Raw genomic sequence first — 20,566 nt, forward strand, 5'->3', positions numbered from 1 at the left:
CAAAGCCTTCTTGTCCCTTGCCTTTCTGTTGCTGAGTTCTTCCCACTGTATCACTTGTGTCAGGGTCAAAAGTGATTGGGAAGGTTGGAGTTGGAGGTGAGAAGATGCTGTTTTCCCTTAGCAGCTGGTGCTGCAAGAAAAGGAAAACCTACAGTTTTAATGCTGCTGTGTAGGCCAAATCATATACTTTTAGCCTGCAAGTCTGCAGAGGCACTGTTGTTCACTGCAGAGCTTTTCACAAAATCATTTTTTCTGCCATGTCTGAAGAATGTCAGTAGAGGACTCGGAAATTCTGACCCCTGTGGTGGGACCTCCTAATGTCCACTGTGAGAAGGAAATGTTTACTAACTTTGCCGTGCCTTAAATCACATAAATTCATAATACTAAATGTCCCAGTATTTTTGTGATAGTGTTTTATGTGTTCACAGGCAGGCTTTACAATAATAGTGCACACGAGAATGACGCAATTTAGGAACACTGACTATAGTGTGCTCCTTGTGAAATGGCTATAATATTTGAAAAAATTGTGTTCTAATACACCTCAAGAAAAGACTAAAAACAGCAGTCATTTTTAGCCACTCTGATGTCCTCTTAGAATTGGATTCATCTTTTGTTTTGTACATTTTTGGCTAATTACATGAATGCATGATTTTTGTTATTGTTGTTTCTTCTTCTGAGTGCTCTTGACAGTGGTCAGCTCTTTTCATTTTTTTACTTAGTACGCTTTTATAATTTTTTTTCTTGTTTTTTTAATATAGAAGTAGTTTCTAAGAATTGTAGCAGTGATTTGTGTGTATTGACTTTTAAGATAATGCATCCTTATACAAGGAAATCGTTGAAATCTGTATGCTCAGTGTAATTACACTTATTTAGCTTCTGAAAAGAAACTTAAAATTCATATTAAAAAAAGGAAAATAATCCATCGTGCATACTTTTTCATTCATGATCATGTTTTATTTCTGATAGGAGATACCTGCCATCTGTTGACACTTGAAAGACCTCTTCTTGCTGAATTATGGGAATATGGTTCCTTCCATAATTACATTTTCCTACATGTTTTTGACTATAATACGTATTTACCTGTTTTCTGATTGTAAAAAGAGTTAAGGTAGTGGGAAGACTGAGGGAGGAAAGATACACGGTATGACACAATGGGGCCGGCAGTTGTGATGGTAGGTATGAAGAAGTAGAGAAGTTGAATTTACTGTGTGTATATATATTTTCTATACTTAAAAATCTGCCTTTCTCTTACTTTTTACTTCTTGTATATAGGTATTATATACTTACTGTTCCTTGTCCTAAACAGAATCCTTTAAAATGCTATCTTTGATTTAATATTGATTCTTTATCCATATTCATATGATGCTATTTTCAATCCTCGTAGTCAGGAAGACTTTAGTCTTCTATCTCATCACACTGTTTGCTTTCACCTTCAGAGCTAAAGTAATTCAGTGCTAAAATCTTCCACTGGCTTTATAGGAGCAGAGTACTTAATTTCTATGCTTTTTCAAATTACCATTTGTACAGTTTAAGTGTGCTTTCATTCTTTCTCTGCCTCCACATATGCATGCATAAACATAGATGAGAGTATGTATATATACATGTACAGCTGCAAGAATGTTCTGTAGGGTGCTTCTAAAAGAAAGATTTAAAGATGCTGAAATGAAATTGAATGTGAATACTATTCTTCTGCTATAGTAACATTTTTATGGTATTTAATATTTTGTGAATTTTCTAAAAACGTTAATTACTACAGCAGTTCTGATGAAGTGGTATTTGTTCCTTTTTCCTTTATATAAAATGAAATGAAAAATGCATTACTGAAGTTTATGTGAAAGGGTAGGGGATTCAGTTATGGGTCTTTAACTTGTCTTCAGCAGTATTGCTATTTCTTCTACCTTACTTAATTCCTTTTTTTTTCCCCCATGTTGTGTGATTTAATAGTACAGCACAAGGCAGAAAGTTAGACTGTCATCTCTGTTATCTCTGTTGACAGCTTATACCAGGGCATAACTTATTTTGTGTAATCAAATACAAATATTTTATGGTAAAGTAAGAAACAGCCTCATCTCTGATTGTAACATGAAGTCTGATAAGTATGCCAGGTGAATAAAGATTAAATAGGTAGCTTCAGTTCTGTGTCCTGATGATTATTTTTCTGCATCTCAAACATTTGTATTACTTTCTACATGTAATTTACTAGCAATGGGGCCTGGGGAATGGTGGATAAACCACAGGGCTGTGCTGCCATCCAGAGAACCTGGGCAAGCTAGTGAAGAACCAAATAGAGTTCAACAAGGGAAATGGTGAAGTCTTGCACAGAGAGAAACAGCCCCAGGCACCAGACCTGCTGGAGGCCACCTGTGACGATCTGTCCTGTGTTCTGCACCTTCAGTTTCAGTATTACCCTTTCTAGAACAGCATTACTTTGCCTTGTGAACATATTTAATGAGGTCTGTTAGGTTCCGTGGTATGGCTCATCTGCACACTCAAGACCAGAGAGGAAGATGGGTGAATTATACCCTTCCTCACTACTTCAAGGCCCATCATGGGATCCATCAGCTTGTCAAAGCCTGTCTCCACAAGCCCAGATGATCAGATCTTCATAGCTCTCTTTTATACAGTAATAGTTTTATATTCTTATTTGTCCTAGCTCTCGAATCTTGTGATTCAAGAAGCTATTGCTAAAATTGGGTGAGAAGTCAAGTGGCATTCCTTGGGGAAGTACTGTAACGATGGATTATAAAATCATTTAAAAACATTCTCTGGGATCAATTGCATATGAATTTTTGTAGTGTGGTAGCCGCATAGCAGCGAGACAGATACTCAGAAAAGTGAAGCAAATAGCATCCAATTCTTGCAGGCCATTTTAGTTTTTGAGATGCTGAAAAACGTATAGTTCAATTTCTAATGGAACTCAAGACTCTCGATCTGTCAGGTAGCTTATATTTGTCCCCATTAAGCTGCTCAGCATAAAACTGCATACTTCATTTGTGCTCAATAGTTCTTTGTTTTGGGAAAGCAGGAACAACAGATTTGTAAGGCTGGGTGGGTTTTACTTGCATGCTTTTTTTCATGCATGTTCAACCAATGGCCTGCAAGCCACGTGCAGCCTGGCACAGCTCACACTGCCCTGCATCATCGTGGCAGTGACTCTTCCCCACTACATGGCCTGGCCCAGCCCCTGGACATGGGGAGAGCACAGAGCAGTGCTGACTCTGCTTCTTGCACCCCTTGTATCCACTCAGTCACACTGAAACCTGTGTGTATTACTTCTGACATGCGCTTGTGCTGTTTGCTGAGTATAACACAATGATTCCCAATACAAATACTTCAGACTGCATATGGGCATCACAGAAGAAAACAGAACCTCCACGAAAGAGGAATCATGGATGAAGAGTGTTCAAGGAAAAATGGACAGATGGGTACTACTTTGTCAAGACAAATAATATGGCATGATGCTTAATTTACAAGGAAATTGTGTCAGTTTTCAAAGATTACAGTTTACATTATGTGCAGAAACATGCTGCCAAATGTAATGCATATCAAGGAATGTTTCATAAAGACAAAATAGCAGAACTGAAAAAAGTCTGTTATCTCATTGATATCTTTTTTAAAAAGATAAAACTCTTACATACTCTGTTATTAAAAACTAGTTATGTGGTAGCAAATCTAATTGCAAAAAAATAAAAGCCAGTGACATAAAAGTCACTGATGGTGACTTTATTAAGCCATGTATGGAAAGCATGGCAGACGTAATGTGTCCTGATTAGAAAAACAAACAAACATATTTTTCTAAAATCAATTTGTATCACCAGACTGTAGCCAGATGAGCTGAAGAAATGGGAACATCTGTTGAAAGAAATTTGGAGAGTAAAGCTGCTGAATTCAATTTTTTTGCTTTGATAATAGATGAAAGTACTGATGCTGCAGATATGGCTCAACTTGCCATTTTCATTAGAGGTAATAAAGAAAATGGCTTCTTTGGTGCCATTAAAAGGCACAATAGATAGCTTGATTTGTATGAAGCAGTAAAAAAATATGCTAAACTGATTTCCTTCGACCTTTGTCAACATGTCTGGTATAGCTACTGATAGTGCCTCAGTGATGGCTGGGAAAAAAGGACTTATAAAATTAATAGAAGAAGATGCAATTGCCACTGACAACTCACATTTGATGAAATATTACTGTGTCATACATCATGAAAATTTATGTGTGAAAGCTTTACAAATGGATAATGTCATGCAAATCATCATCAAAGCTGTGAATTTTGTAAAATCCAGTGGGTTGAATCATCGACAATTCCAGTTCCTTAAAAATATGGATGTTGACTATGCGAACACCTATTTACTTTTTTGAAGGAAGGTGGCTAAGTCAGGATAAAATACTAAAAAAATGTAATGGTTTGCAAATTGAAATCAAGTCCTTTTTGATAACAAAACGGAAACTTGTGCCAGAATGTGAACATCGAAAATGGCTGATAGGTTTAGCATTTTTGGTGGATTTGACTGCTCATTGAAATGTGCTAAGCATACATCTTCAAAGTGAAAAACAACTTAATCTGTGCTGTGTTTCAAAGCATAATAGTGTTTGAAATAAAACTTGAATTATGGCAAGCTCAAGTTACAGCAGATAATTTCAAATATGCACTAGCTAAACACAGTCCTGTGAAGAGCAAAAAATGTGCAGACCTGCTTTCTAATTTGATAAAGGGGTTTGAGAATAGGTTTTGGGATTTCCAAAAAGTCATAAATATTTTGGGTATATTTGTGACTCCGTTTTCAGTTGACATAAATACATTACCTTTGATTTTTCAAATTGAATGTATAGAGTTGCAATCAGATGTTCAACTCAAAAATTTGGTCATGTCTTTTTATTTGACTTTCTTAAGAGAAAAATATCCCATGCTTCACAGTCATGCCTTAATAATGTCATCACTTTTTTGGAGTGCATACATTTGTGAAGAATTATTGTCAAGGATAAAGTACAGAAAGAGCAATATTTCATTAAAGATCTGGTGCAGGCCTTGAGAGTTCACTAAGAACTGTGGCTATTTCAGTTGAACCAGACATTGATGCAGTACTATCACAAAAACATTATCGCAATGGTTTTATGTTTCTGTTGCTCTCTATTTTTTACATTTTAATAAAAAACGCATTATATATAAGTAAAAAACATTAAGACAATTCCTGTTTGCTCAATGCGGACCAGGCAAGCTGAAAGTTGGGCACTGGTTTTATATCCTCAGTGCTGAAGCTAGTAGGTGGACCTGCTCTATGAAGTTAGGGAACTAGTGCCATCTGCTGGTGCTGATACATTTCTTAAAAGAGGAAAAATGACTTGCTAGGATATGTGAGGAATTTCTGGCATTACACTAAAAAGAATGCTTGTACACATTTGCTACTTTAACATTTAATTAAGTGGATGAACTATGTAATAAAAAGGCTTCTTATTGGCTGTTTATCAGAAGTTGGCTTGCTAAAGCAAATGTAAGCATTGGGCCTGCTTAAGAAAAATACTTGTTTCTGGTAGGTTCTTTTATTAAATAGTGCTTGGCAAATACAAGACAAAGAATTTTGTTTAAGTTTACGATATTTTATAACTCAGTTTGGAAGAATCTTTTCTACTATCTATGCATTTTTACTAAACTCAGAACCTTCTCACTTCTCACTATATTTGAAATTACTGTTTTAAGTGACAGATAAATTGTTTGACATGAAATAATAATAATAAAACCTGAAAACAGTTGAAGCAAATTACTGATATCTGAAGCCAAAAGATCTACAAATACTCTGTTTACTCTGTCCTTCCATTCCTTGAAGAAAGGTGTCCTGCACCTGAAGTTGTTTACCTGAGGTAATAACCCTGTTATTCTCCAGAGCCCCGTACAGGCTTTTATAGTAGCTCTTTGATCATGCCTGTTCTCCTGCAATAAATGTCTGACTCATAAAATATCTTGTCCTGTGATGGAAATGTTTGTAGAAGTGAAGATAATTAATATTAAACTGGTGTTTTGTTTTCTAAAATTTAAGGGATACTCTTAGCTATATATATATATATTTGTGTGTGTGCTGTATTTCATCCACATGCAGTTACTAACAAATCTACTGCAGACTTAAATCCTGATTTGAAACATTTATTTACTAAGTTCTGGGTCTGCACAAAGTTACTTCAGTTTAATATTTTGTTCTTAGACCTGTGACTTTCACTTTAATGGCATAGATCTTGTAATTGAGGCATACCTGCCATTGTTTTCTTTCTGCTTCCAGTGCTGTATAATCTTAATGCCTTTCAGTAATTATTCTGCAAAATTAGTAACATCTGCTGCATACAGCTGCTTCTCCTCAGGCTCTTCTCTGTGAGCTCTATTTTTTCTACTTTTTAATGAAGTAACATTATGTTATGTTTCAGCAGAAGGAAAACAAAATGCTTATGCTTTAAATAGAGTGATGCTGTAATGACTTGTGAATCCTTCAGACATTCACTTTAGTTCTAGATTTGTAACTGGTCAAGGCAACTACCTGTTTTGCCTTACAGTGCTGAGTGGTACAAAAGAGAATTACAGTTAGATAAACTGTTAAATTATCAAGAATAGCAGTAGCAGTTTGAAGAAGCCTTTAAATAAAATCATTCTGGAATAGCAGTGCTCTGTTCTAACGAGTTGGTGTCCAGGATCAGCAGATGAGTCTGCTTTCCCAGTTCTCAATGAATATCTCTAAACGTATTGAAGTTCTTTGAAATAAGCATTTGTAGTGCATCACTGTCATTGTGGTACCGGAACCGGAAGCATATGGTGGAGTTTTAGGACAACCTTGTCTGCTGGCTCTTTCCTTACCATTTAAGTACCACTTTCTTCTTCCAGCTTAACTCAGGTATGACCTTCTCCTCTCCCAGCAGCTGTGAGAGAAGGTGCATGCCAGTTTATTTGGAAGATCATGTTGCTCACAGATTTATGTTGTTGTGTGCTCTTAGACTGGTGTTAAACTTTTAACTCCATCTTTAGCAGCTGTGTAGTTGGCTGCAGTGTTCTCCATGTTGTGCTGCAAAGTAAATCTTGCAGCAGATCACAGATACCTCTTTGTTTCTCCTCCTTTCCATATGAGGCATCTTACTTCCTCTGTGAAGATCTTTTTTGTGGGGTGCAATGAAGTAGCATCTGATGCAGCCTTGCCTTGTTTTCAGTTAGCAGTATTTTTTTCTCTGAATGCAGTAAAAGCACCTCACAGTACAATTGTGAAGAATTTCTTATTTGTTTTGCATTGTCATTTGTGCCTAATGCTACTGTAAATATTTTGTGTCATGGTATTTCTAATTCCCTTACCAATGTCACACTAAAATCAGCATCTGCAGGCTGTGTTTTGATTTGTGGAACAGGAGGATGGAAGCAATAGTACTCATTACCTGTATCTTAACATCTGAGTTTTCCTTGTGTGAATCAGTTCATAAGGAAAACTTCCTTCTTTTCTCATTCTGTGATATATGTATGAGATTATCCTCTCTCGAAGGTGATACAAACATCTTTTTTGTAGATATTTTCCAAAATAAAATCATAGAGATTCTGGAAATATAAAGTATCTCCTCTACAGTATTTTTAGATATTACAGATTACTTATAAATGTAGCTTGAAAGCTGACAATAATTCTTATCTGGCTGTGGATCACCAATCCCAAATGTTTTTTGTTCTTTGTTTTTTTTTTTTTTTTTCTTCTTTTTTTTCAAACTTATCACTATCTAAGTAGGCCATGGTTGTGGATCCTTCTGTTTGTTTTTCCTTCTGTCATTTGTGAAGATAATGTATTTCTCTAGATTTTGCCTTCACATGGCAATAGGACTAGCTGGACTTCTGTGGTACCCACAGTCTTGTGGGAGACTGACATCTTCTTCTTTTGAAGTTTCTTTTCCAACTTTCTAATTCTGATAGACTTTTCCTGCTTTCTTAATCAGATACGAATCACGTGCCCCATCCCCCTCTACGTGGCAGCTGGATTTTGAGGATCTTTGGATGTTAACTTTCAGACTATTTTTCTATCTTTTCAGGTCTCTGGATGGCAAACTCTGAAAAGAAATGCTGGTTTGAGAGGTATGCCTCATGTAGGCCCAAATATTCCTAACTAGTATATGTATTAATGATAAGGCCAAACTTCTGAGGAGTTTCTTTGCTTATCCTCTCTTTGAACTTCAATTAGTATTTGTTCTCAGTGCTGCAGTCTCTTTGAAAGGTAAAAGCATTACACAGGGGCATTTGGCCACGTCTTGCTGGCGGCACAGTTGTACTGGAGAGATCTGTAATACACTGCCTGATCATCTTAATGGAAAGCTGCCTTAGTGGATGAAGCACTAAAATGACTAAAACCAGTTGACTGACACATGTATATTCACTGCCAGCATCTTCTGATTGTGTTCATTTTTGTTTGTTTATATTTATTTATACTGATAAGAAATACAGTGCAGATGTCTCTGTAGTTGTCTTTGTGTGTTTCCTCCTTTCATGTGTTTCCTCCTTGATGTAGTACTTACTAGACAGTCAGAGGCTGATGATGATCTGACAATCTGGTGTCAAATAATGTCAATTGGAACTAAGAAGAAACATGATTCTTGGTTCAAGTGATCTTTTTTGGCATGTTGGCAGGATGTATGGAACTTTTTGCTTCATGGAATCCATGTTCCAGCGTATTAGACTGCCTCTTCTCTATTGTAGATAGGCTGCTTCTAAATAATTCATTAATAATTCATTATTGCACAGCTGCTAGGAAAGCAGTCTCCTCAAAATTGATTTGGATAGCTCTCTTATCCATTTCAGAATTCATCAATGGCATATTTTAGGAAAGCAGATTTGGTTAGTTTTTCACAGAGAAAATTCATCTAGCCCAGATTTTGGGGGCCCCTTTCTTTCTTTTTCTTTTTTTCTTTTTTTTTTGTCTCCTGTTTCAGTTTGAACAGAGTTGATTTTCATAATGATGTCACTATGATGCTGTGTTTTGGCTTTGGAAGAAAATCAATGTTGGTAACACCATGATGGTTCAGGTGCTGCTTAACAGTGCTGCAAAGAGCAGATAATGTTTTAGTATTTCAGCTTCTTGTACTGCTCTGCCAGTAAAAGTGCTGGATGGGAGGAGCACAGGGAACTGAGAGGGGACAGAACCGGGACAGCTGACCTAATCTGGCCGAAGGATATTCTATACCATATGACATCATGTGGAAAAAAAATATAAAACTGAGGGGAGTTGGCACAGGAGGCAACCACTGCTTAGGAACTGGCTGGAGATAAGTTGGTGGGTGGTGAGCAATTGCTCGTGCATCACTTGGCTTTGTACATATATGTAATTATGCATACACATAATGATAATTACTGCTATTTCTCTCTTCATTTTCTGTCTTAATAAATAGTTTTTATCTCATTCCGTGAGTTCTGCTTCTTTCACTTTACGAGTAAATGGTTTTGTAGTGTTTAGCTGCCTGCTGGGTTAAAACACTTTAAAACAAGACTTCTTTCAAGAATTGATTCAGGTCTCTCAAACTCCAGAAGGTTTCCTATTTCTTTAAAGCAGTACACTTTCAAATAATTTTGTCCTGATTCAAAAATATTTTCCAGTGCAAAGTACTAAATATTAACAGTTAACAGTGGTTAACAGTGGTTGTTCAGCTATTGTCTGAGATATTGATGTTGCTGCTTTTATATGCTGTGCTTACAAAGGTCCTAAGTTGTTTTTTTTTTTTCTCTAAGTGTAAGGGAAGATGGTGCTGCTATCTTCATATGCTTATGGACAGTAATCAAGAAAATGGAGTCACTCTGTTATCAGAGGTGCATACTTGGGATGAGAGGAATTGCACACAAATTACAGCGCAGTACCACTCAATGCCATTAAATACTTGGAGCACTTTTTTGGCAATGACAATTGGTCAGAACTTGGAACAGATTGCCTAGAGAGACTGTGGAGTATCCATTCCTGGATATGTTTTAGTGCAGCAGGACTGTGCCCAAGAGTAATTCACTTTTAAATTGTGTCACTTTGAGTGCAAAGTGGGATTAGAACTTTGGGGAAGTTACTTCCAGTCAGCTTGATCCTGTGAATCTTTGTAGCCTGCTGAGTGATCATTTCTCTGTGTATTATGTTTCCTGTAAAAGCAGGTGAGATTCAGATTATTAGGAAGCATCTGTTGTTCAGAGTGTTTCATGATTCTAGGGTTGATAACTGTGACTTCCTTCTGTTCCAGCGACAAGATTTTGAGGGAGGAGCATTGTATTTTGATTCTAATGTTCACCTGTTTGCTAAGTGAGGAGGGAAAAGCTTCCATTTTAGATCAGATGTCACTGTTCAGTCTACAGAGAGTCAGGAAGATATCTACACTTCTTTCAGGTTGAGATTACTTGCTCTAGTATGTTACAATCTAAGAAGATAACTGTAGGAGAACAAATGAAGCACTGTGTTGTACAGATTTGCTTTGTTAATTTTTACAGGAACCTAATATTTGCAGTGTTAAATTGTGAAAAAGTGCTGTTATGTTCTGAAAACGATGTTTTAAAAATTCACATTCTGGTCTGTGCTCTGAAATTATATGATTTCATATCAGATGATAACTTTATTTAACATTTCAGTTCATGAGTTTGCCAGATATACATGCTTTGGATATTTTATTGAACATGTATTTTTTTCTGTTGCTGAGGGGTGATTAATTTTGCTTCCCATCCGGTCAGTGGAGGATGTTTCATCCTTTTTTCTTTTTTTTTTTTCTGGTAAAATTGACTTTATTACACTTTGCAGCATTTTTACTTTTTCTCTGTATGGTTTGTTTGTTGTTCTCTTAATATTATGTCCCATCTCAATTGATCTACATTTGCTGCAGGTTTTTTCTAGTGCTGTGTCATGTGATTAGTGTAATAACTACGTCTCTACTGTAGTGGCAGAAAAGGTTGCATCTAGCTTTTGCTAGAAAATATATATATTTTTTTTGCTTCAGTTTTCTCTGTAATATCTTTGACTTTTCTGCCTCTTTAATGGTTGGAGTCAATCTGTGGTAATCCTGAGCACTTCGTTCTGCATTCCTGTCTCTACAAGTAGAGTTGTATTAGCAATACCTAAGTATCCTTGTAACTTAACTTCTCTTTTACGCATTGTGAATTGAGATTTATAAAGTGCTCTCTACATGAACAGTAATTTAAACCCATCTCCTGAACTGTTTGTAAGAATGATGCTAAAAACCTTTTTCCGTGAGTACTAGAAATGTTAAATAATTCATGCAGTAGCTTCTTTATCTGGATACCTCATAGGCTAGATTGAAAGTGTTGAGGATGCACCTACTTTTGAAATAGTTAGAAATAAAACTATAAATTAAGATTTAGAAAAGTAATTAAGTTTCTAGAATAGATTCTGACATATGTTTGGGTCTGGGTTCTAGAGTTCGTGCTTTGCATTCTTCGGTCAGAAGCTAGTTGCTACCTTAATTAAGAAATCTCAGATACCATAAAACAAGTTTGATATTTGTCTGTTAATTAACCACGAATACTAGAATTCTTCCTAGTACATTTTGCATAGGACAATACAGAACTTCACGAGCTTGTGATAAATTATGTGCTTTTCCAATGTTATAATGGAACATAAAGTACTTTGTCAACTCTAGTTTAGATCAGATTGGTATGAAGGTTTGCTTTATGATGCATAGTCCTTCCTGCTTAATACCACTTCAATAAACAAGAGAGAAAAGATACAATATGTTAAAGGTAAGACAAGCTTGTTAAAGTATTTCTTTGTGAAATTTTGGGCAAATGAGTTAGCATAAAAATTCTGAAATGTATTCCCTACTAAACTAGATGAAAACTATTAGTGTTTATGAGCCATAACAGAGAGCAGTGTAATAATGTGATCACATCTGAAGTGCAGGAGGCGAGTGTACTAAGTTATAAGCCAGTTTAGCCTGCCATTTAATTGATGCTGTCAACTTACGGTGACAATAAATTCTCTTAGTTGTCTTCTCAGCATATGTGTGTGTGTATGTTCTATATATAGTATATATATATGTTCTATATATCTATAGGTATATGCATACGTATATAGATAAATATATATGTGTATATATTTTAAAGGTAACAATGTGCTTCTTAAGTCATAGGTTCTGTAAATTGTTTTCTCAGAGCAACTGAGAAAATAGACTATAGACTATATGAGAACCTTAAGTTGTGTAAACATATATTTAAAGTGAATTATAGTTAATAATTTATCACCAAATTTCCTTTACTTCATCACTGCAACTGTGTTTCTGTATGGTTTCTTTTCTGTAGACACCAAAGATGCTAACAAGAAAGATTAAGCTCTGGGACATTAATGCCCATATAACCTGTCGTCTGTGCAATGGATACCTGATTGATGCTACCACTGTAACAGAATGCTTACATACATGTAAGTATGATTATAATTACATTCAAGAGATTGCTTTTTTTTCCTTGATGTGCAACATGATTTTTAGATGAAATTCAAAAGTCTGTTGTGCAGCAGCCAGAAAAATATGTGCTTTTCTCCACTGTTTTTTTTTTAATTAACAATTAACAAAATGATGTTGTTGTTTTTACAAACTGAGTGAAGAGAGGATGTTAAAGCTGTAATGCATGAACTTGAAGCCATACAGAGGTGGTAATATACATATTCAAAAATGCAGCCTATTTTCATGCTGAAAGAATGTGGTATGCATAGTTCTCTCTTCCGTGACATTTGACACAGTATATGTTCTCTACCTGCAGCCTCCTTGCTCTTGTCTCCTGACCCTATGAAGAGAGCAGACATGTTTGATAAGGAATAAGTAAATTTCCTTCTACTCTAGAAATAGGTTTTTCTTCTGGAACATTTTACTGAGATTGTTATGTTGCACTGTGAATTTCAAGTTTCACAGCAGTGAATTAGGCATTAGAACATCACAAAGCCTTAGTTTTAAAACAAAGAAACAAAAAGGGTCACAACAAAAACAAACAGCAACAACAGAAACCAAAGAGTTTCTCTGGAAGTTATATCCCTATATCTTGTTGCTGACATAATGGAATATAGGAGTGATGAGCTTTGAAAAATGGTGGTGAATAAAAGTCCAGAAAGATTCAACATAAATCATTCCTTCTGTGGAGGAATTTAGTCCAAAGTGGCAGTGCCAGAACTGTTACTTGTTTTGAATCAGAGTTTCCTTTGCCAAGGTAGGTATCATCTGAGGAATTAACCTTCCAATCAAAAGACTCATGGTAGTAGTATTAAATGTCCTCTGTAGCTGCCTCATGACATGCGGAAATCAAGCCCTATAGCCTGTAAGGATATAGGGAAGGTATGTTTTATCGGAAATCAAACCCTATAGCCGGTAAGGATATAGGGAAGGTATGTTTTATCAGCAGTTGCGCAAAAGCCTTGTGCAAGGAGGATAATTCCTCTGAGCTTGCACACCGTCTGGAAAAATCGTGCTACAGATACAGGTCAAACTAATACATGATCAGTAGCTTTCCTGGAATTTGGATAGATACTCATTACATCCCCGAGAGTTCATTAGCATGCAGACCTTCCGCTCTTGTGTGTGCGTAGTGGGTTGTGGGATGAAAATTTGTTCTATTCCTCGCGAAGGCTTCTGACCTTCCTCGCTGTAAACTTCTGACATTTCGGGGGGGAATCTCTGCAAAACAGTTTCTTCTAGCCCCATGGACATCTAATCATCTCTCTGCCAGATGTCCCTGGGTTGTTCTCAAACCTTATCTGTATGGCCTTCATTCCCCTCGCTATCCCAGACCCAGTGTCTGCCATCCCTTATTTTATAACAAGCTCTACATTCTTACTTCTATAAACTATCTCTAACTATCCCCTTTCACCCCCTTATTCTCAGTCACTGCGAAGCCTTTTTGCCTTCTTACTTTCATTTATGGGGCCCTTCTCACCTTTCAATTCCCCCCTTTTCTTTAATCTAGCAAGATTTCTACCTGCTAGATTACTACTTCTTAGCATGTGAAATAAGCCCCATTTTCCACCTTTTGCCTTAACTCATGTCTCTTCCATACCTCATACTCCCTTCTAGTATTCTGGTACAGGCACACAGAACACCTCATTACCTGCAGGTAAGGGCCACCCATAGTACCAGTACAATGCATGCCAAGAAAAGCCACCTTAACCATCCTAGACTCGGTAACCAGCTAGAAAGCGAGCCCCAAGATCTGTTGCCCAGTCAGTGTTACTGATACTTGTCCTGTGCAGGACTTTTGTTTGCTCTCAGATTTTCCTTAAGTCTGTTTCAATTCTCAGATCCTTATTTCTGTAAGCACAGCAACTCTGATTTATTATTGTGCATACTCCTCCTTCTTTAGCTGTTAATAGATCTAATTCCATCCTGTTTTGGAGTACCACTTTGGACAAAGATTAGATTGCTCGTAACGAGTTTGTTGTGACATTTTCTGCTATTTCTAGAGTTGCAGAGATATTCACTACAGCCTTTTCCAGCTGAGCTACTTCTAAGACTGGGGTAAGGACTCTCAGGAAGCTGTGGTACCCTGTACTATACCTTACCAATGGTATTTACCCTTTTAACCCTCCTTGGACTTTGATACTGGCTCCAAATAGTTCTCACTATGCCTAGTGAGAGTTTGAGCTCTCCCGTCTCCGCACAGCACCAGAAACCTCCACCCAAACAACACCTGTTCATTATATTACTCCCATTATGATATTCATGCCCAGAAATGAGAGTGTTGTTACCTTCCTTAATAGCAGCCTCTGTTAAGTATAGAAATGTAAGGTTGATCCAAATAGAAGGGAGAAGAGTGACAATCATAAATTTAACAATAACAAATAAATAAACAGAAAACAAATAAATATAACACAAAACATAGTACTATTGCAACCAAAATACAAAATGTAACAGCACACAACAACGTAACAGCACATCAACTTCCCACAGACACCACCCCGTGTACACTGAGATAAAGCAAATTAGTAACTGACTCCTCTTTTCTTTCTGACTTTAAATTTTGACAGTGCACTTTCCTTGGCAGACCAAGTAGTTCCTCAGCATCTTGGAATAACCTCCTGTAACAATACTTTAGTTACCCCACGTGCCTTATTAGTTCTAAGGGAATGCCCTCTGGCCACTGTGAAAAGGTATCAGTCCATACCAACATACCAAGATACTCCCCTTTTCTTGGGAGTTCCGAGGAATCAATTTGCCATTGTTGCCCTTCCTTCTAAATCATTAATTAGATTCCTGTTCCCTCTAAAGTATTTTACATGTTCTGACTCAGCTTCAGAGATTTTAAGTTTACCGTCTGGAATTAAAGCCTTCTTCAATTACCTACAGTTCTGTCACCTGACCCACCATCTCAGTTCGTTTCTTGTACAGTGTTACCTTTCTGATGTCCTTCACAATAAATAATATAATACGCTCTTTGGTAGATTTACATCATGCTGTTTTCCTTGGGTGTGCAATCCTTGCTCTTTTCAGATGGTACTATGAGCGTGTAGCATCGCAAACACATAATTAACACCTGTCCATATAATTAAGACTCTTGTCCAGGTAGTTATTTCAGGGAGGGCGGGGAAGACCCCACAGGTAATGGTTGTGCTTCCATTATCTTGTCAGTAGCAGCTATTGCATATCCTGCCTTACGGTTTCCTTGTCTCACAAAACTGCTACTGTTGGTAAACCAGGTGTCTTCTGCATCTTCTGAGGGTTTGTCCTTCAGGTCTGACTGGCTGGAATATGCAGCTTCAGTTGTTTCAAAGCAGTCATGAAACACTGGTTGTCCAGGAGTTCCACTAAGGAAAGATACTGGGTTGACAATATTAGTTACAATTATTTCTACATCATCCTGCTGTATCAGGATGGCCTGGTATTTCAGTAACTTTTGGGATGACAGCCAGTGCCCCCCTTTTACCTCCAATACAGCAGACACGGTATGAGATATTAAAACTCTTATTCTTATAATGCCTAGCATAACTTCACTGGCTTCTTGAATATTGAGTACCAGTGCAGCCACCGCCCTCAAGCACCCCGGCCATCCCTTACTCACTTCATCAAGCTGTTTGGAGAAGTGTGCCACTGCCCTTTGATAGGGTCCGTGGTTCTGGGCAAGGACTCCCAGGGCTATTCCTTGTTTTTCATGCAAGAACAGGTAGAAGGGATTAGTCATGTCTGGTAGCCCCAGAGCAGGGGGCCTTCATGAGTTCTTCTTTCAGCTGAGGGAATGCCCTCCTTGCCTCCACATTTCATATAAAATTTTGGCTTTACCACAGTCCATAGCTGTGTATCCGCAGTTGGCACCATCCTGTCATTCCTGGGAACGTATGAAGTTCCTTGGCAGTTTGTGACTCAGGGGCTTGGCAGATGGCTTCTTTCTTGATAGTCCTTAAGGTTTGAAGTCCAGCTGTAATCTCATATACCAAATACGTCACTTGCTATGGAGTTATTTGTGCTTTATGTTGAGAAACTTGATAATCATTTAAACCAAGAAATTCAGCAAACTCACAGTCCATTGCACACAGTCCTCTTTTGTTTCTGTGACATCCATGTACTGCAGTAAGGTTTCACTGTGGGATGGAGGAACTCAAGTCTCAGGTTCACGAGTTGACCAGCTCTCAAAAATCACTGAGCTGTTTTCGCAACCCTGGGTAACACTGTCCAGGTTAACTGAGTCTTTTCTCCCCATATTGGGGTTTTCCTATTCAAAGGCAAATAACCTTAGACTTCCTTTTGCCAAAGCAGGCAGGAAGGGCATCCTTCAAATCCAGCAGGTAAACCTCACCTACTCATTCCTTAACTTGCTTAATAAAGTGGATGGATTTGCTACCACTGAGAGTATTCAACTATTCTATTACTTGCTCTCAAATCAAACCAAACTATAGCACTTGCTTTCAAATTTTTCATTGGCAGGTTTGGAGTCCTGTAGTTGGATTCATATTCAATTAGTAATCCAAACTCCAAAAATTATCTATTATTTCTTTTATCCTTCTACAGTCACATATCCTAAAAGGGCACTGCTTTATCCTGACTGGGTTAATCCTTGCTTTTAACTTCTATCTAGGGCTGCATTTTTAGCTCTGCAAAGTATCCCAGATACCCACATTCCTAAGCGTATTTTATTCAAGATTTCTGTAACTTCTGGGACTACAACCTTGTTTTTCCCAACTTACAATTTTCAACAGTTAATAGTTTTTGATCCTTAGCTCCAGTTTTATTTAATTTCTTGCCAGAGTAACTTGGTGTGTACAAGAATTTATGTATTCCTACTTGTTTTCTCAGCCTGCATTTAATTGATCCCAAAATGTAAGCCTTTTCTTACTGGGCATTAGCTCCTACTACAAATTCATTTACAGGTGGTAAGAGGCACTCATATCCACCAAAAGATAAACCTCATTATCCTGCTCCCCTAGCTGCAATTTAACCAGTGGATCTGCCAGGGCAAACTTCCCAGGTTCCCATCCTTCAGTTTTGCAACCAGAGATGGTTCCCTCTTCCCTCTCTGCACACTGCTTTTGTTCCAGTGGGGCAGAGCCCTCCCTGGACTCTCCCAGACCCCCCACCTCTCTCTGAGTGGATCTCTGGGTCCTACAGCCCTGCTCTAGTGCTGTAACACTGCTGTTATTCCCAGTTTCCTTACTATCTCTGTTTCTCAATCAGTTTTTTTGTTTTTCCTTTATGTCGCTCACCTCCCTTCAGTCCTGACATCCCTCTCACATCTTTGCCTTCCTCAGCCTGTTTCCTTCCCAAACTTTTCACATCCCAAACTCTTGTCATTACATCAACTACTAACATCATATTTCAGTTTTACCGCCTCTTCTCCAGAGGCTCCCAGTGCTAACACTGGGATTTCGGGTTTTGTAGGTCTCTGCAGATGAAGGCTATTCTCACTTCCAGCGCCCTACTCCTCCACCTCCCCCTTTGTCAGTAATGCTGTTTACAGAAGCAGTCTCCATCTGCAGCTCACTCTCTCACACCAAGTTCTGCTCGCGAGGGAACGGTGCGGGGGGGTTGCTCTCATGCTAACACAGATGAACTCACTTTCTCTTTAACCCTTTTTCTTTTGTATGTTATTCCACTATTTGTACCCTCAGTTGCACTTCCACATACTGTCAATTCTACTTCCATATACCATTAACAATTACACTTTCTTATATCATCAAAACAGTTTGTCCCATTCCCTTTCCCAATTGACTTTGGTATTTTACAACTACTAAGATAATAACAACAGGTAACGAGACAATTAACAAAACAGATAACAAGACAAAGACAAATTTTCACTTCGTCTGTCCCGTCCATTTGTCCATTTCCCTCACGGGAGGACAGAAGCACGGGTCAGGACTCCACTCTCACCCTGTAGCTTTGCTATGTCTTACTCACACCACACTCACTGAGGACACACAAGACCAGTCTTAACCAAGCTCAGAATTCCTCAGAGGATATTTCGGTGGTACTAATACAGTGACTTGTTCAAATACACGGTACCAAATATAGCAATAGATGGTAAACGAGCATGCAAACCCAAAACTCCTGCTACCACAGCAAGGAGAGCCCAGGCAACATTTCAGAATACCAACTATATCCTGTCACCAATCAACCAACTGAAGGGGGAATGATAGCTCTCTTCCTCGCGTATGACTTACAGGTCCCGTTTCCCAGTCACATACCTGGTCTGCCGGTGGTCCTTGTCTGCTCCCGCAGTGATTGGATGAGAAAAAGGAGTCCTTGTGAGAAATCTCGGGGCATGCCAAAGGTGTCCCTTCTCTCAGCTGGTCCACTGTACGTCCCATCTGGGGTGCCAAACTGACGTGTGGAAATCAAACCCTATAGCCTGTAAGGATATAGGGAAGGTATGTTTTATTGGCAATTGCACAAAAGCCCTAGTGCGAGGGGGATAATTCCTCTGAGCTTGCACACCGTCTGGAAAAATGCTACAGTACTACAGATACAGGCCAAACTAATACGTAATCAATAGTTTTCCCCGAATTCGGCTACATATTCATTACACCCCCGAGAGTTCATTACCATGCAAACCCTCCCCTCTTGCGCGTGCGTAGTGGGTTGTGGGATGAAGATTTGTTCTCTTCGAAGAAGAGCGAAGGCTTCTGACCTTCCTCGCTGTAAAATTCTGACCTTTTGGAGGGGCATCTCTGCAAAACAGTTTCTTCTAGTCCCGTGGACATCTAATCATCTCTCTGCCAGATGTCCTCGGGCTGTTCTCAAACCTTATCTGTATGGCCTTCATCCCCCTCGCTATCCCAGACCCAGTGTCTGCCATCCCTTATTTTATAACAAGCTCTACATTCTTACTTCTATAAACTATCTCTAACTATTCCCCTTCAGCGCCTTTATTCTCAGTCACTGTGAAGCCTTCTTGCCTTTTACTTTCATTTATGGGGCTCTTGTCACGCTTCACTCAAAGATATCTTTATATTACAAGGTTTTAGCAAAAGTATTTTTTGAGCTGTGTCTTCAGAATCTCTTCAGTTAACCAACACATATATGTAAGTTGGACTCTCTCTTTGTCTGCTTTTATCTGCTAAGAGCTTAGAACATCATTAGTTTTGTTCGTGTAGACCTGTATTAGTCTATTTAGTAGTACTTGGCATGCAACTTCAGAAACCATTTTAAAATGCATCTGTCATAGTATATTACTCTGATAAAACTAGTATGTTGTTTGAATATCTTCATTGTCCTAAGCTTTCTTGGAAGAGAATTAATTATTTAATTGCAATGGCTTCATCTCCACTGAAAGTTTTTGTTTAACTTGTTTTATTTACCGCCTAAAATTTGCTAGAAAGGTTAAGTAATCTCAGCTAAGATTACATTTTCCATTGTATATCATTCCTAAGTTATGTTATCAGTTTTAATAAATTTATTGTTCTTGTCACACTTCCATACTTATGTTGTGTATGTTAATACTAATGATATACACTCCTGAGAAAGCATCCTTGCAGAATCTATCCTGAAAGTGCCTTGCCTGTTGAGATAATGAATTCTCTGCTGAGTTGTAATTTTCTTTCTGATTCTGCTCATAACTACGCAGTTACCTCATTTTTCTTCGTATTCCTCTCCTTGGACATTCATAGACTTTTCAGCAGTAAAAGGAATAGTTGAAACCTGCGGTGAGAATCTTCTTGAGAAAAAACACACTTTTTCACTTCTTTTTATACTTCATTTCTCTTCTCTATCTCTAGATTGTTGGTATCAGGCAGGCCTCTAAATGAGTAGGTAAAACATTCAATAGTAGAAATTCATTATTAAATCTTTCCTAGTTTCCTCTTGGTCTCTTGGTCAGAGTTCTAGGTCATCAGATATATGTAAGTCTTTATAAACTTTCATATTTTCAATTTGATATTCAGTGATGTTTATGTGTAAACGATATTTTGAAATGAGAAACAGAAGGTAGTATTCTGTGAGCTCATGAGGATGGTGAACAACTATTTGTTGAACTAGATACAGAATGGAAATTGTCAGGAAGAGTGGAGCTGCACAAATAAATAATCAACTTCCCTATTCCTTTTCTAGTGCATGTTCCTGGATATGATTAAGTGTACTGTGAAAGCAAGCAGAAAATATACTAGTTTAGGGCTACAATCAGTGT

General features: G+C 37.9%; 2 protein-coding genes across 5 annotated transcripts in view; one reads left to right on the forward strand and one right to left on the reverse strand.

Annotated features, from left to right (window-relative positions):
- SLC49A3 (solute carrier family 49 member 3) overlaps positions 1 to 19,088 on the reverse strand; it is a 103,570-nt gene extending 84,482 nt beyond the window's left edge. Inside the window, exons 1-2 of one of the 2 annotated variants that reach the window (XM_085213979.1) lie at positions 18,988 to 19,088; positions 18,630 to 18,793 (exon numbers count right to left, since the gene is read on the reverse strand). In XM_085213979.1, coding sequence (XP_085070105.1) covers positions 18,630 to 18,752 — 123 coding nt within the window. In that variant the 5' untranslated portion in view covers positions 18,753 to 18,793; positions 18,988 to 19,088. The other variant, XM_085213978.1, reaches the window with a different exon arrangement.
- Positions 1 to 20,566, forward strand: part of PCGF3 (polycomb group ring finger 3) — a 64,736-nt gene that overhangs the window by 26,899 nt on the left and 17,271 nt on the right. For 2 of the 3 annotated variants that reach the window (XM_085213981.1, XM_085213984.1), the window contains one exon: positions 12,278 to 12,395. In XM_085213981.1, coding sequence (XP_085070107.1) covers positions 12,278 to 12,395 — 118 coding nt within the window. Of the gene's footprint in view, positions 1 to 8,037; positions 8,081 to 12,277; positions 12,396 to 20,566 lie in introns of all 3 variants that reach the window. The other variant, XM_085213983.1, reaches the window with a different exon arrangement.

Source organism: Meleagris gallopavo, chromosome Z (assembly GCF_905368555.1).
Source record: "Meleagris gallopavo chromosome Z, MGAL_WU_HG_1.1, whole genome shotgun sequence".
NCBI lineage: Eukaryota > Metazoa > Chordata > Aves > Galliformes > Phasianidae > Meleagris > Meleagris gallopavo.